The sequence below is a fragment of the Antennarius striatus genome, chromosome 5 (genome assembly GCF_040054535.1).
Source record: "Antennarius striatus isolate MH-2024 chromosome 5, ASM4005453v1, whole genome shotgun sequence".
Lineage (NCBI taxonomy): Eukaryota > Metazoa > Chordata > Actinopteri > Lophiiformes > Antennariidae > Antennarius > Antennarius striatus.
Window position 1 is genome coordinate 4,185,001 of NC_090780.1, and position 14,941 is coordinate 4,199,941.

Genomic DNA, 14,941 nt, shown 5'->3' on the forward strand with positions numbered 1-14,941 from the left:
GAGGAGGATATTGATGGCCAGCTGGCATCTTTGGCAGCAAAGAAGTAACCTGTTCCACCAAACCAGCAAATACACTAACTCTGAAAGCCCAAATCCACCCCTGCTTTGCATGAAACCCATGACTTACATAGTGACTCCTGTCATGAAACCTGCTCAGCAAAAAAAAAAAAAAAGAAAAAAAAAAAAAAGGAAAGACATCATAGAATATCTTTTCAAGCACATTTCACTTATTTGTGAATGCTGAGAAGATTGATGTTGAATAATCGTGCAACGAGATCATGAATGATTGACTTTTGGTCTTTCCTTCATTTGAACTGATTCTTAGGGTGCTGACACTGAATGAAAGTCTTGGATAAGACAATGCTGGTAATAAAGCTTTAGTTTAGTTCATGAAGCATGCTTTATTTACGCCGCCACTGCTCTGCACACATGCCCAGCATTGTATCTTGCTAATAATTGTGCTTTATCTTGCAATAGAAAGTACTGTAGCATTGGGTTACTTCCTACATAGAATAAGTTAATGTACGTAAATGCAAAAATTAGTTGAGGTTGAAAAAGTCATTGGATGGAGCAAACTACAGTGCAATATATTTTCAAAAGAAACAGAAATGATTGTCTTCATTTGATCAGGAGCTACAGTGCTAAAAACACTACACAGTATTTACAGAATTTGAAAGCAGGGCTCTTTCAATTCTAAGCTGCTTATTTTGTGTTGCCGTGGAGACATGTCTTTGCATTTAATTCTACATTTTTGCATTTCTGTGTCTTCAGACAGATTTGTTGTAGAACAGGAATACAAGGGTGCCTTTCCTGATATGACACTTATAGAAACAGAGTAAGCTTCATGACTTTATTTGGAAGTGAATCTTTTGCAGAGTGAACATAATTTTAAAATCATCAGGGATGTTGTGAATGTGCCATGTGGGATCTGCCTTGATTTGTGTTAGACAACTTGGATGTAAAACCTTACCAATTTTTGAACAAAGTAAGGCTATCAGAAGGTTTACCAATGATGATCAAACTGATTATGACTGTGCTTCTTTTACATTGGTTCCTAAAAACATTCAATTTTTTTTTTTTACATCTTAGCAGATACCGTGTCTTTCTTTGATGAGTGCTATAGTTTGCCATACATACTACAGAACAATTCACAAGACTGATTTTTTTTTTTAGAAATGATCAGAGGACTTTTCTCATAGACAAGATGTTTTTGTTTTTTTGATAGATTACTGAATTTGAAATGTAAATTGTGGCTGCATGAAACAGAGGATGAAATGCAGGTGTGTAAATTCAGGCAAGTGCTATAACAATACATGAGACCCCACAGATTTTGACCATTTGCTTGAACCAAATAAAGCTGCATTATCCAGCATGTTTAAAGCTTCATGGTACTTTTTATCAATTAGATTACTCATTCATCAGCTACAACCTTATCAGTCAGAAGTGCTGTAACATGGTGATGTTACATCACGTACATGCTATGTAACTGTGTTGTGCAGGAGGACTAGTAACCAAAACAGTACAGATACTCAGTAGAGTGCAAACCTCTGGCAAGGCTGACCAATCCTACACATCTCTTCAGCCCGTCTGGCCTCACCCCTCCTCAAAGATTTGTGGAAATATGTTCTGTATTTTTGTGTAATCAGGGAACGTGTTGAGAAATGTATTATTAGAAAATGTTAAGTTATATATATATATATATATATATATATATATATATATATATATATATATATATATATATATAATTATTCATGTCAGTGAATGACTGTCAGAAACAAAATTACTGAAATAGAAAACTAATTCACAAAAGAAAACCATAAAAAGATATTATAACATGAATTCTTTCAACTTACAGGTTGAAAATATTGAAAATCAATTCTGATCACATTTGTTTTTAAAAGAAATTGTTCACTTACGGATAAAATATATATTTTTCACTTTTTTTTTCTTTATTGGATATTATATTGTGAAAATAATTGTTTGTGTGTGTGTGGGGGGGGGGGGGGTGAGCTGCAGTGCAGTGAATGGTCCAATCTCAATACTACTCCATCCTATTGTTAGCATTATGCATTGCAACAATTTGTTAACAGGCTACAGCATGTATTTACAATATGATGTACATAATGGCATGTTTTAAAGATGAACTATAATATTATTGTGTGTGTTTGTGTTTTGTGTCTTTTTGATAATAAAAAAAAGAAAAGGGTATGCTCTGCCTGCACAGTCTATGTATTCTTCCTCAGTGGGACTGAATGTATGTATGAATAATGATAATACTTCATGTTTGGATTCACAGGCTCCTTTAGAAGCGGAGTTAATCTGTGTTTAATTTGTGGCCATAACGCTGCATGAGTGTTTGGCTTTGTCATTGTCTGTATGTGTTGTGCTGAAGCAAGTACTGCAGTAGCTCTGGCTACAGGCCATGTAATCACTGATCAATTCTGCCTGCACTGGATATACAGTGTCTGTTAGTCACTGGACAGTAAACTCTATATACAACAAAAGAGGATAATATTTTGCAACTTCTTGTCTTTATATCTCAGTGTACCATAACTGTTTCCTTCATTTACTCTACCAGATGGGTTTAACATTTCTTACATAGAGTTGCAACTTAATCTGCTCATAGCTCCCATATTACTCTTAATATATAGTTGGCATACATATAAACATAAAGTTGGCATGTTGTGTAAATTGTAAATAAAAACAATACAATGACCTGCAAGTCCTTTTCAACTTACATTCAACTGAATACACTGCAAAGACAGGATATTTAATGTTTGAATTGTGAAACTTTATATTTTCTTTTGCAAATAATCATCAAATTTATAATTTAATGGCAGCAATACATTGCAAAAAAAGTTGGCACAGGGGCATTTTTACCACTCTGTTCCGTCACCTTTCCTTTCAACAACACTCTGTAAACTTTTGGGAACTGAGGAAACTAATTTTTGAAGCTTTTCGGGGGGAATTCTTTCTCATTCTTGCTTGGTGTAAAGCTTAAATTGTTCAACAGTCTGGGGTCTCCCTTGTTGTATTTTATGCTTCATAATGCGCCACACATTTTGAATGGTGGACAGGTCTTGACTACAAGAAGGCCAGTCCACTACACGCAATTTTTCACTTTGAAGCCACGCTGGTGTAACACCAGCAGAAAGTGGCTTTAGCATTGTCTTGCTGAAATAAGTGAAAAAGACGCTGCTTGGATGGCAACATATGTTTCTCTAAACCCGTATGTACTTTTCAGCATTACTGGTGCCTTCACAGATGTGTAAGTTCCCCTTGCCTTGCACACTAATATACCCCCATACCATCACAGATGCTGGCTTTTGAACATTGTGCTTATAATGGTCCAGATGGTTCTCTTCCTCTTTGGTCCAGAGGACAAGGCGACCACATTTTCCAAAAACAATTTGAAATGTGGACTCGTCAGACCACAGAACACTTTTCCACTTTGCAATCAGTCCATTGTAAATGAGCCTGGGCCTAGCGAAGCTGGCTGCGTTTCTGGGTGTTGTTGATAAATGGCTTTCGCTTTGCATAGTAGAGTTTTAACTGTCACTTCCAGATGTAGTGACAAACTGCAGTTACTGACAGAGGTTTTCTGAAGTGCTCCTGAGCCCATGTGGTGATATCCTTGACACAGTGATGACGGTTTTTGTTAAAGTACCGCCTGAGGGATCGAAGTTCACAGGATTTCAATGTTGGTTTTTGGCCTTGCCGCTTACGTGCGGTAATTTCTCCAGATCCTCTGAACCTTTTGATGATATTACAGACCGTAGATGATGAAATCTCTAAAGTCCTTGCATAGCTCACCCAAGAAAGGTTTTTCTGAAATTGTTCGACAATTTGCTCATGCATTTGTCCACAAAGTGGTGAACCTCGCCCCATCCCTGTTAGTGAATGACTGAGCATTTCAGAGAAGCTGCTTTTATACCCAATCATGGCACCCACCTGTTCCCAAGTAGCCTGTTCACCTGTGGGAGGTTCCAAATAAGTGTTTGATGAGCATTCCTCAACTTTCTCAGTCTGTTTTGCCACTTTTGTCAGCTTTTTTGAAACATGATGCAGGCATCAAATTCCAAATGAGATAATATTTGCAAAAAACAGCAAAGTTTACCGGTTCAAACATCACTTATCTTGTCTTTGTTTTGTATTTAATTGAATATAGGTTAAAATGAATTTGTAAATTATTGTTTTCTGTTTGTATTTACGATTTACAAAACGTGCCAACTTCACTGTTTTTGTGTTTTGTATATTAATTTTCATTATAACTGTATAACAGTTGTTTATTAATTATTATTATCATAACTTCTTTATGAGAAGATACAGTCAACGAAGGAATCAATAATATTTAAATTTAGTAGTATAAATTCATGCACGGTCTGAGATATATGTGCCGTGTCTACCACGACATTTTCTAAGTTGAGATATAACATCCCTGTCAAATTTCTTTTTCAATCACTGTCAGTTATGGTATTTATTATTAGATGAACTGTTATTTGTAGATCAACCTTAATCTTCATGCGTGTCCATTTCAAAACAATGAGACAAAAATATTTTTCATTGTTAAATTCTGAGCTTGTTCTGCGGAATGAAGTCCACAGAACATAGTTACATTGATTTTAAGATTCCATTCCGGGGGAGCAGCAATAAGCATACAGTATTATTTTTTCTGTGTGCTGTGTCCTTTATTAATAAGATCACTTCCATCTACATACACGACTTGTCATCAGATTCTTGTTTTGTGTTTGTATTGTTTTGCAATCGGACAGATCTAGCCTGTGTCTCTTCATTGGTGTTTTGTGTGTGTGTGTGAATTATATGAGGTTGTCACATTTCTGCAACGCAGGCAACAAAATCCTTGTCTTCCTTGGTCTAACAAGCTACATTTAAGACAAAGTAGACCACAACACAGCAAGATTCTCAATGCAATACTGCCAACTTGCTGCTTCAATAATAATTCCCCATCGTGTTTTAATCCTTTATTCTCATGTGAACATAGCCATGAAACAAGAACATCCAAAGACTTTCCATCAGGCGAGAAAAGCAATTCACCTTGACTCCTCTGGGTATGTCGTGTTGTGGAGGTTGTCTGTAGCTGCAATTTTTTGTGAACTGCATGATGAGTTTACGTACGAAACCTGTGTTTTCAAGCAAGAAAGGTAACATAAGCATTAACGTATTTGTTCTCATGTCATTATGTGTATGTATGTTTGACATGATTGAGGCATAACTGTGTAATTTGACGCAATCACAGAAAATAAAGGCGTCTGAAGTCGGCCTGTCCCCTGTGGTGTATGAACAGTCGGATGGTGTTGTCTCCTGTGTGGTCAGTAGGTGGCAGCACACACACAAAATGAGGACAATGAAAACGCTCCGACAAACCCACAAGTTATTGGTACCTCTGATGTAACATGTTTTCATTAAGCTTTTTATGAACTCATTTAGAAAATTAATATAGTTTTAATACAAAAACATTGAAGAACATAAGTTATTCATAATCTATGACCATAAAGTCAATTACAACATTATTGAGCATGCAGTCTACAGTATATCTGGGGGGAAATGTATGAATGGGACTAGAAATTGGACTTGACTAGAGGTGAAACACAAGTTTATTTGTAGGCAATGTGGTGTATAGATGTAAGCGTTACAATTCAATCAAGATTTTTTGAGTTAAATTCTTACGTAGGCAGCTATATCTGAGGTTCCTTCTAGACATATACTTTATATATAGATGTGTTTTTAGAATCCCTTTACAAGATGTATCTGAGCAGTTTAAAGACTTTTGATTCAAGTTAACATTTGTGTATAATTTCAGTGTTCTCAAAATTATTTTGTGATTTCCTTGTTAGATATAATTCACCTGACAATAATAATAATAACAACAACAACAATAATCATAATAATTATTATTGGTATTATTATTATTATTAATAATAATAATAATAATAATAGTATTATTATTATTATTATTATTATTATTATTATTATTATTATTAATAATAATATATTAATAAATAATGATAATAATTACACTAATAATAATGGTTATTATTATTATTATTATTATTATTATTATTATTATTATTATTATTATTATTATTATTATTATTATCACCCAATAATATTAAAATAATTTAATTTGGGTATATCAGTATACAGCATGTGCACCTTTCCTTCAGTAAGCTTATAATAACGTACAGTATATTATCAATGGTATTGATCTACCCTCCATTCGTGACCCAGTCTAGGGTCAGGCATTTGGTAAACAAACGTCTCTATGGACCTCACATATTCTGGCCAAAATCCCTTCAAAATCCTTCCCTCTGAGAACTTTTCAGCTAAAACTACTCGACACAGGGACAGCTTCTTTCTTCAGGCTGTCACACCGATGAGCTCCCAAATAGTCACGGACTGTAATGTAAAACGTAAAACTGTTCAATGACTTTCATGCATAGCTCTCACACTCTCCAATATATACAGTATGACCGGCAGGACTTCATCTACAACATTTCCTTGTTGTTTTTCTAAAGTATACTGTTTATTGTGCTGATCCTTTGTAAGTTTTGTCTTCATTCATCTTTGAACTTGAAAATCCCAACAACATGTACTTTGTAGAAAAGTTAAACTAGAGTCATATTCTTTGATTTTGTGCACTAACTTGGCAAATAAAGTTGATTCTGATCATACCTTGAAGGTAAAGCTCTTAAATCGGAAGTAACTCTCCCATCACCCACTTTCTGTGACACCAGAACTCAGACACTGAGTTTACAGGTCTGCAGGTGGAGTGAAAAATAGTGACAATTCCAACAATATTTTGTCCATTTATTTGTGCAGGGATGCTACATATCCCTAATGGGCTCCTATAGAACAATGTGTACATGGGATCACAGTAAATGTATTTAATGGTCATGTTGGCATTTGCTTTCTTGAAGAAATAATGAAAAGGCATATAAAACATAGATTTGCATTTCCTCTGGGAGTGCAATAGACCTAATACAGAAACAGGAAGCCTTCACAGCTGATTTAAATGTCATTATCCCTGAAAGTGTTTGTTACCATAGTGACAATGGAAAAAATGCACTCCAGTTCCCAGCATGATTTGGAAACTATATACAGCTACATTGTTTCGGTCTAAAAGTAGAAAAACTTCAGCTATTAATATGGTTACTGGTGTTTGTGTATGACTTGGAAGAATCTCTCTTCTCCGTTCCTCTTGTCTCACTTGGACAGTTTAGTGATGACCCGGATTAAAGCTCCATTCTCATCCTTCAGCCTCTGGTTCTCCATCTTTAATTCTTCTTTAACCTAAAGAATTAACGTGAGAAAACCAAAGTGAGAACAGATGCAAACCTAAACATCTGAAGGGTCAAACACTGTTTTTGTGAAGAACATGAAATAAGAACACATTAGAGGTCATCCTTCAGTCCTGAATATTTTTCCTCTTCTAAAAAGCTTTTATATCATGTTCAGCTACAGAAAGTAGCAGTTTGCCTAAAAAATTCTTAATTTTACTACTTTCCACAGTCGTGATCCACCCCTCCTTGAAGCTCCTTTATCAGGGTGTCCAAACTACCAATGGCCAAGCCCATCTCATCAGCTGACACCTGTTGACTCAGGTGATGCCCACCTGTAACCAGCCACACCCGTGGCCTCCCTCTCAGGCGGCTACTTGCCAAATTGTGCATTTGAATTTCCAGCGTTTTCTACATTCAGACTGATTTCTTGTTGCCTGTTTTGGACCTTCCATGTTCATTCAGCCACAGAATGGATCTACCTTCTACTTCTGCCATGTGAATTTTGTGATTAATCTGCCGACTAAGAACTTGTGACAACATTTCTAAACGGTTGTGTTGTATTTTATCCCTCATCCACCTGGGTGCATGAACATCTGCTGCTTTACTCGCTCCGCGTTCCCCTTTAAGCGTCAGTGTGTGATTGTTTTCACCTGCTTGTGTGCCTGTGTTCAGTCTCCTTGTTTCCTTTACTTCCTTTCCAGTTTTTTGTATCTTCACATGGCCCAGCCACCCTCTATCAGATTCTTTGAGTAAGTTTCTTTCCTATATTAATTTATTAATTTTACATTTTGTGTGTTTTGGATTTAACAGCAATTGCAATGTTTCACTTCTAACTTCAGGTATAATACCCACAAATTTTGGACAAGAAATAGTTGATGAAATCACAAAAAGATCTACAACACACCACACTCTGATTTGGATTCAAGAAATTATTTGGCTGTGATTTGCAAGTGTTATAAAATTTTAGCTGAAATTCTAAGCTGAGGGGATTATATGATGAGAATCACTCTATCCTGAGATGAATGCTTTAAATTCAGTGACACAATCAGGAAACTGAGCTGCCTTGGCAGAGGCACTCTGAGTGCTGTCAAGTTTGGTCGTATTTTTATATGTCATGACTAACAGACCTGATTTAATTCTCGGCTTTTCCATGAATCTTTTCAGACGTGGTCATATCAAAATTATGTCAAATGAGTCAGTGCTCAACAATAAATCAGTTACGGTCCTTCTTCAAAACAAAAACTTTCTTGTATTACTCCCTTGGTGAACATACAGAATGTGGAAAGAAAACAAACCTTTCACCTATGCAATAAACAGTTGCTGTGACCAAGTGGTTGAAGGTTAGTCGCTTAGAAAATAACTGACTAAATATTCCAAATTACATTCCATCATTGTCTCCTTTGGAAACATTTGAGAAAAACTAAAACTCCTCCTTTCCGATTGGATTTTGTATGTTATAGCTATTTATGGTGATTCATCACCCCAGGCCAGAAACACTCTGTGGCTGGTTTCCAAGGACTGTGGAAAGGAATGATTACAACTCATAACTCATACAGTGAAAACGTGAACATATGACATGAACTAGAATGATAAAATAAAAAGTGGTGAAAACCAAAGGTAAGTCTAGCCCCAACTCCTTTGGGGCTAGACTCACGGCTCACAGGTGTGTTTGCAGAACACATTTTGTTATGACTTTATGTCCTATTTTTTGTATATTTTACAGAGTCCTATGGTGTCAAAACAGTGGTATGGTGGCACTGTTGCCCCACAGCCAGAAGGCCGTGGGTTCACATCCTAATATTCCACATATGGCCTTTCTGTGAAGAGTTTACATTTCTCACATGTATGAATAGCCTCCACCATCCAAAAATAAACCCCCACAAAAAAAAAACAAAAACGTATTCGGAAATAGTAGGTTACGTTGGTCCATTGTTTCAGTGTGCTCAGGAGTAACTCATCCCTCAATATGTGTATTCGCAAAGCTGCTTCTCCCTATTTTTAGGAATGCACTTAAACTTGATCCCTGTTTCTCATTTTCATTTATTATGTATTTGTAAAGATAAGTTTATTTATTCTGACAAAGGTGGTTGGAAAAGTTTGAAACAGGATCAGAAATCAATGTAGCAGGTGTGTTAACACAAGTGTGTTTCTTTGTTCACTTTCAGACCAGCATCTCGTTCTTGTTTGGATCACTCATTTACACACAACAAAAGGTTACTGTTTATATTTTCTTGGATACGGCACAGCAGGCAGTTGTGAAGCTTACATTGTTTGAGTACTGATGGCTCTCTCAGTACAATGCTTAAATGCACACACATTCCACAGCCAGCAGACCATAATGGTGACAAATGATGTCAGCTGAAGGCACAGCAGCAAACACTGCAGCTCTCAGTCCAATGGGCACTTGACTGTTTTGGCTTTTTCCAATTCTCATTAAAAAATCACTATTATTTGCAACTAAGAGTTATTATGGAGCAAATGCAATGAAACATTTACATACTATGTTAGGGCCAATCTATCCAGATTACCTTCAACTGTTCTTCCATATCTGAGATCCTCTTTTTGAGACTCCAACTTTCCTATGAAAAATGTTTTAAAATAAAAACAAAGCAGAACAAGATAATCAATAAAAGATCAATAAAAAAAATGAGGAAAAGAAGTGGAACTGTTCATACCTTTTTTTCTGTCTCGAGCATATTGGAGCCACAATCTCCTGGTTTACCCTTCTGCTAACACATTATTACAAAATGCATTAGGTATGATTGTAAAGCTGCTTAGGTGGTGCATTGTAATAGGATAATTTTTGCAGTGACAGCAAGTAGAGATGTAGAAGTCAGTGTACCAATCTGATTTTATTCCTGGTGTGTCTTACAAAATGATCCATAAGAACATATCAATAGTGTGCTACTGTTTACCTGAGCTCTCTGCAGTTGGTCCTGAATCACAGAGAGTTCTTGTTTACTTATTTCCAGCCGGGATTTGAGCCTCTGATTGGTGGCAATCGCCTTTTCATACATCTACAAAATATGCACCAGTTAGGATTTCCAAAGGAGCTTTTTTTTCCCCACAGCACACAGGCCTAAAAACATTTATTTCTCCAGGTTAAGCGGGGTGGTAGAAGATGTTGAGCATGCACCTGATAACCTTATTTGGGTTGACATGTCTGCTTCCCAGGGAAATACCTCAACATTGATTGCCCTGCAGGCTATAAACTCACACAACACCATTTACCATTTGTGGTTTTGAGCACATTTAAAGGACGGGGTCCATCATAAATGTTCCCCCTCAGGGTGCAGGCTAGTTTCTGTTCTGATAAACCATGATGCCATCATTTATTTTACAACACTACAAAACTAAAATTACTCTAATGCCTTTGTTTGTGAGCATGGTAACAGTTAAGCTAAGATGAGGCACATGCAAAACTTGACGCTGTCATCCAGGTCATGGTAAATCTCTGCTAAATGAAGTCAACTGGACTTCTCTTATCAAGGAGGCTTAATCAGTTTTGAACACCTGGTGTGGAGTTCCCAATATTTAAGCTAGTGGGAGTGGCCAAAGGCATTGTAATTGTTGTAGGCTCCACCCTCAAGAGGGAGGAGTCACATGAAAGTTGTTCAGGTGATGGTTGACATTCAATCATCAGCAAAACATTGCCAGTGTAGTAGACTTTCTTCAACACACCGATGATATGCTGCTATATGTTAAATATTAGCATTGTCATTGAACATACTGCATTTAACTCCATTTAACTCCATGTAGGGCCTCACAAAGCTTCAAGATTAGCTTTGGACCCCAATTGGACTAAATATGAAACACAGATTGCCGGTGCCCTAGAAATACAGTCAGTGAACCGAAAGGTCTTGAATTTATGATTTAAAAAGTATCAACCAAAATATTGTGTACTGAATAACACAAGCCATCACTTCTTAAAAACAATTTTGTTATTTGGAATTAATTCATTAATCACGTGGATTTGTACCAGTTTGCACCAATGCATTACTCTAGATCAGGGGTGTCAAACTCATTTTCACCAAGGGCCACATCAGCATAAAGGCTGTCCTTAAAGGGCCGGATGGAACTTCTAAATGTAACTAAATAAATGTAACTACTGTACTCCTTAATGTTAGATAACTCTAAATTTATTATTATTCAAGTTAAGAATATTACAGTTGCACTGACAAAATATGTTTTCTTGTTGCTCTGTTATAACAAATCTTTTAATTTGTCAGGTTATGAAACCCATATAACTCCATCAATCAAGGATTAAACTATCCAATGAATAAAGAAAACTAACATCACATTATCATCAAGTTAGGACATTAACTATGTTCAGAACATTATTGTCAAAGCTGAAATGTGCTTGATTACTACATTGTGGTCAAAGTATTATTGAAAGCATTATTATTTTTAGACACTTTTAGACACAATGATGTGGCGGGCCACACTTGACCTGTGGGCCTTGGGTTTGACACTGGCTCTAGATATCACTAACATGTAAAACTTGCCTTCTTGTAGTCATTGTTTGCAGTCTCTTCTTCTGCCTTTTTCTTCGCAGATAGTCTGTTCTCTCTTCTTAAGAAGTAGGACTCTGCATGACTTGTTGATTTGTCATTTGAGAGATCAGAAGATCCAGAAGAACTCAGTCTGAAAATATATGAGGTAATCTAGTAGCCAAAAATCTTAGCTGTTCAACACTGACATTAAGATCAAATGTTTTACAAACAGATTATCATTGAGTAACTGATTCCTGATATATATATATATATATATATATATATATATATATATATATATATATATATATATATATATATATATATATATATATATATATATATATATATATATATAATATGTGTGTGTTTGTCTGGCAATAATGGGGTGTCCTTTAAAATGTTATTGGTGTGAATTAAATTAGAGTATGCTTACCTAGAAAGTCTCTCATGCTGAAATAAAGGAGATTTTTTTAGAACTGGCAATCTAACAAAAATAAAATGTGTAAAAGCAACAACAATGCAAGGCTTATGGAAGAACATTCCAAACTGTATTACCAGAGGTTTTCAACTGCTCATCTTTCAGCTGTAGCTCACCCCATTCTAAACCTTACATGGTATACACAAGTCATTCAGTCATGTCATGTCCCAGCCTCTATTTAAGTACATTCTGAAATAATGACATGAAAGTCCATTTGCTTGACACCCTGTTTGGTCGGAATGCAAGATTTATGAAGTGCAATGTGTCTGATGCAAGGTTAACATGATATATTGTTAGAATCATGTTAACCACTTCCTGTCTGCAAAAATGTTACTGCAGTTTCTGTGTACACAAGATATATTTTATGACATACAGAAAAGCAAACAAGTGCAGCATTCATTAATAGACCATCTAAATAAAAGTACATTTCTTTGATTTTAAACAGACTAGATAACCTTAGATCCCAAGACGGGCAACTTGACAAGTTGCAGCAGCACTGTACAAATATACAGAGAGATTTTGAAGTAAATTACATGACCTTAAAACAGTAATTTTTCATGTTTTTAAAACCATTTTTCAAGAAAATACTTCCATCAGTGTAACATACTGAAGACGGACAGAGGAAATGATCCCTTACACAACTGACAAGCGCAGAGAAATAAATGCATCCAAAAAAGGCAATGCTTGGGCAACAGCTCTCACCGTTGGAAGTGCTATACAGTCCCTTTAAAGAGAGAGATTTTAAAGTGGAGGATCAGAGCCTGATATCACTTGGTCAATAAAATCCCTTAGCTGGCTAAATCTACAATAAGTGCTTTGAACTTTGCCAGAGGTGCTGAGGTTAGCATTTAGTTCAGTCTTACAAATATGCTCCTGTTATTGTAGATCCTTGGTACTGTTCTGCTACCAGTAAGAGGATAAAAGGAGCTTTGCATAGGAGATAAAACTGCAGTAATACAATATTTCACAGTTTACCTAACAATCAGATTTAGAAAAAGGAATACAGCTTACAAATGTGATGCGAAAAGAAGACACTGCACTTCACCAGATCAACTCAGCTTAGCATATAATATATTAGCAGTCAGTAATGTTGTACATTGTCCACATTAGGAATATGTTCTGGTTTGGATTAAGGACATCAGATAAACAGAAAGTGATGGAAAAAGACTCTTGCGATGTTTTGTCCCATAAATGTGAGCATCTGTGTCACTAAGTTGCCCTTTAGATCCCATAAGAAAGTTCTCGTCTGCTGCCCAGTTATTCCCAAGTGGAAAATGTGAGTCTCCCCTTAGACTAGAGATAAACATCCATAAATACTGTGTCGGAGTTCCCACAGGCCAGCTCTAAGCACTCTATGCCTTCATCTCTGTTCCTTGTCATCCTCTCTTACACCCCCACTGGCTTCTTTCTCTCCTTCTACATGCCCTCTTCCTGTATCCCTCTCTTTTTCTCACCATGTATCCTTCCCTTGCATATTCTTTACATAAACTGATTTAACTAACTCCCTATTAAAACTTCAACTTACTCGTGTAGTTTGTGAGCGTTACAAACTTTTGACATGAGATGTCATACTTCAATATTACTCCCCCGGAACACTTATGAATGATGGTAAATGCTAAGAAAGGATTAAAAAGCAAAACTTTTGTCACTGACTTCAAAATTTTTCAGTTTCATTCCCAGTAATCTTTAAATGGTGTTTCACAAATGTACTGAATTTCTTTCTTTGAAAAATAAAAATAAAAATGACAGTACAGATCATTTATGATTACACAGGCTTGAACGATGATTGCGTTATGCATACCAAAACTATATGACACATGGAAACGGGAATAACTCTGTAGCTTCACACAGAGTAAATTGTGACTGAACTTGAAAGTTAATCATTTAAGTGACATTTCCTATTAGTGCACACCAAATGATAAGATTAAATTCAATTCTACTTTACCCTCAGGCCTTTGGTGGTGGCAGTGGATGAAGCAGGTGACGAGTCAGATGCTGATTTCCTAATGTGTGGCTGCTCCTTGCTACGAGAGAGTAGAGATGACATTTCTCCTGAGCTGCTATAGTTTACATGCAGCTGCAATGTGGTATAATCTGCTGTCAGAAAGTTTTATATAAAGGTTCTTTCTGGCAGAAAGAGACAAGGAAAATGAATAATCATCTATTAAATAATCCAGTGAAATTCTGGTGTCGCTGTTTCCTTCAAGCAAGAAAACTTCAGCCTTCATGTGATAGTGAGACTTCCAATAACTGAGAGAGAGCTAGTGTGAGGACTGGGGAAGACACAGTGGTACTGGGGAATGGAGGCGGGCTGTATGATGCATGTGTGGAAGTCTTTGACTCCTCAATTGAGAAGGAAAAAAAAAGAACTGGTAGCTGGTACAGCTGAAATAAGTAAATGCAATAGGCGGACAAGCATGTGAGTACATGTTATGATGGCAACTTAAATCAGATTACAAAAATAAAAATTCCTCACCCCAATGCTGATTAAGTCGGATGACTTTTCTGTGTCCACCTATGCAAAAAAGACCTTTGTGGAACTTCACAGTAAAATGGTGTACCAACATTCCCGATGTTTGTGTGCACAGAATTTTTTTTTTTTTTCCTGTCCGACATGCATTTGTTTAGATGAGTATTCCTTTTTCAGGGAGTACCGTGACTCT

At 36.3% G+C, this 14,941-nt stretch overlaps 2 protein-coding genes across 4 annotated transcripts in view; one reads left to right on the forward strand and one right to left on the reverse strand.

Moving 5' to 3' along the window:
• Positions 1 to 1,658, forward strand: part of LOC137595180 (synaptotagmin-2-like) — a 27,779-nt gene extending 26,121 nt beyond the window's left edge. For both annotated transcript variants that reach the window (XM_068315082.1, XM_068315081.1), the window contains exon 9: positions 1 to 1,658. This exon is cut by the window's left edge and continues 168 nt beyond it. In XM_068315082.1, coding sequence (XP_068171183.1) covers positions 1 to 48 — 48 coding nt within the window. In that variant the 3' untranslated portion in view covers positions 49 to 1,658.
• A 4,504-nt stretch (positions 1,659 to 6,162) lies between these two features.
• Positions 6,163 to 14,558, reverse strand: LOC137595328 (protein phosphatase 1 regulatory subunit 12B-like). Of its 2 annotated transcripts, none has more exons than XM_068315350.1 (7): positions 14,224 to 14,558; positions 12,234 to 12,250; positions 11,810 to 11,948; positions 10,220 to 10,321; positions 9,980 to 10,033; positions 9,833 to 9,883; positions 6,163 to 7,314 (listed from the first exon to the last, which is right to left on the reverse strand). In XM_068315350.1, exons 1-7 carry the CDS (start codon positions 14,323 to 14,325, stop codon positions 7,228 to 7,230), a joined length of 552 nt encoding a protein of 183 aa, XP_068171451.1. In that variant the 5' UTR covers positions 14,326 to 14,558; the 3' UTR covers positions 6,163 to 7,227. The 2 variants fall into 2 exon arrangements, with proteins under 2 accessions (XP_068171451.1, XP_068171452.1); XM_068315351.1 differs by having other exon boundaries at positions 6,165 to 7,314; positions 9,980 to 10,030; positions 14,224 to 14,553.
• Positions 14,559 to 14,941: the final 383 nt, after the last annotated feature.

Excerpts from the sequence above, each read along its gene's own strand:
- LOC137595328 (XM_068315350.1), bottom strand. The coding sequence starts at position 14,325 with ATGTCATCTCTACTCTCTCGTAGCAAGGAGCAGCCACACATTAGGAAA. Across the intron at positions 10,034-10,219 it reads ACCAACTGCAGAGAGCTCAG|CAGAAGGGTAAACCAGGAGA; the intron begins GTAAACAGTAGC and ends ATAATGTGTTAG. Across the intron at positions 9,884-9,979 it reads TGCTCGAGACAGAAAAAAAG|GAAAGTTGGAGTCTCAAAAA; the intron begins GTATGAACAGTT and ends CATTTTTCATAG.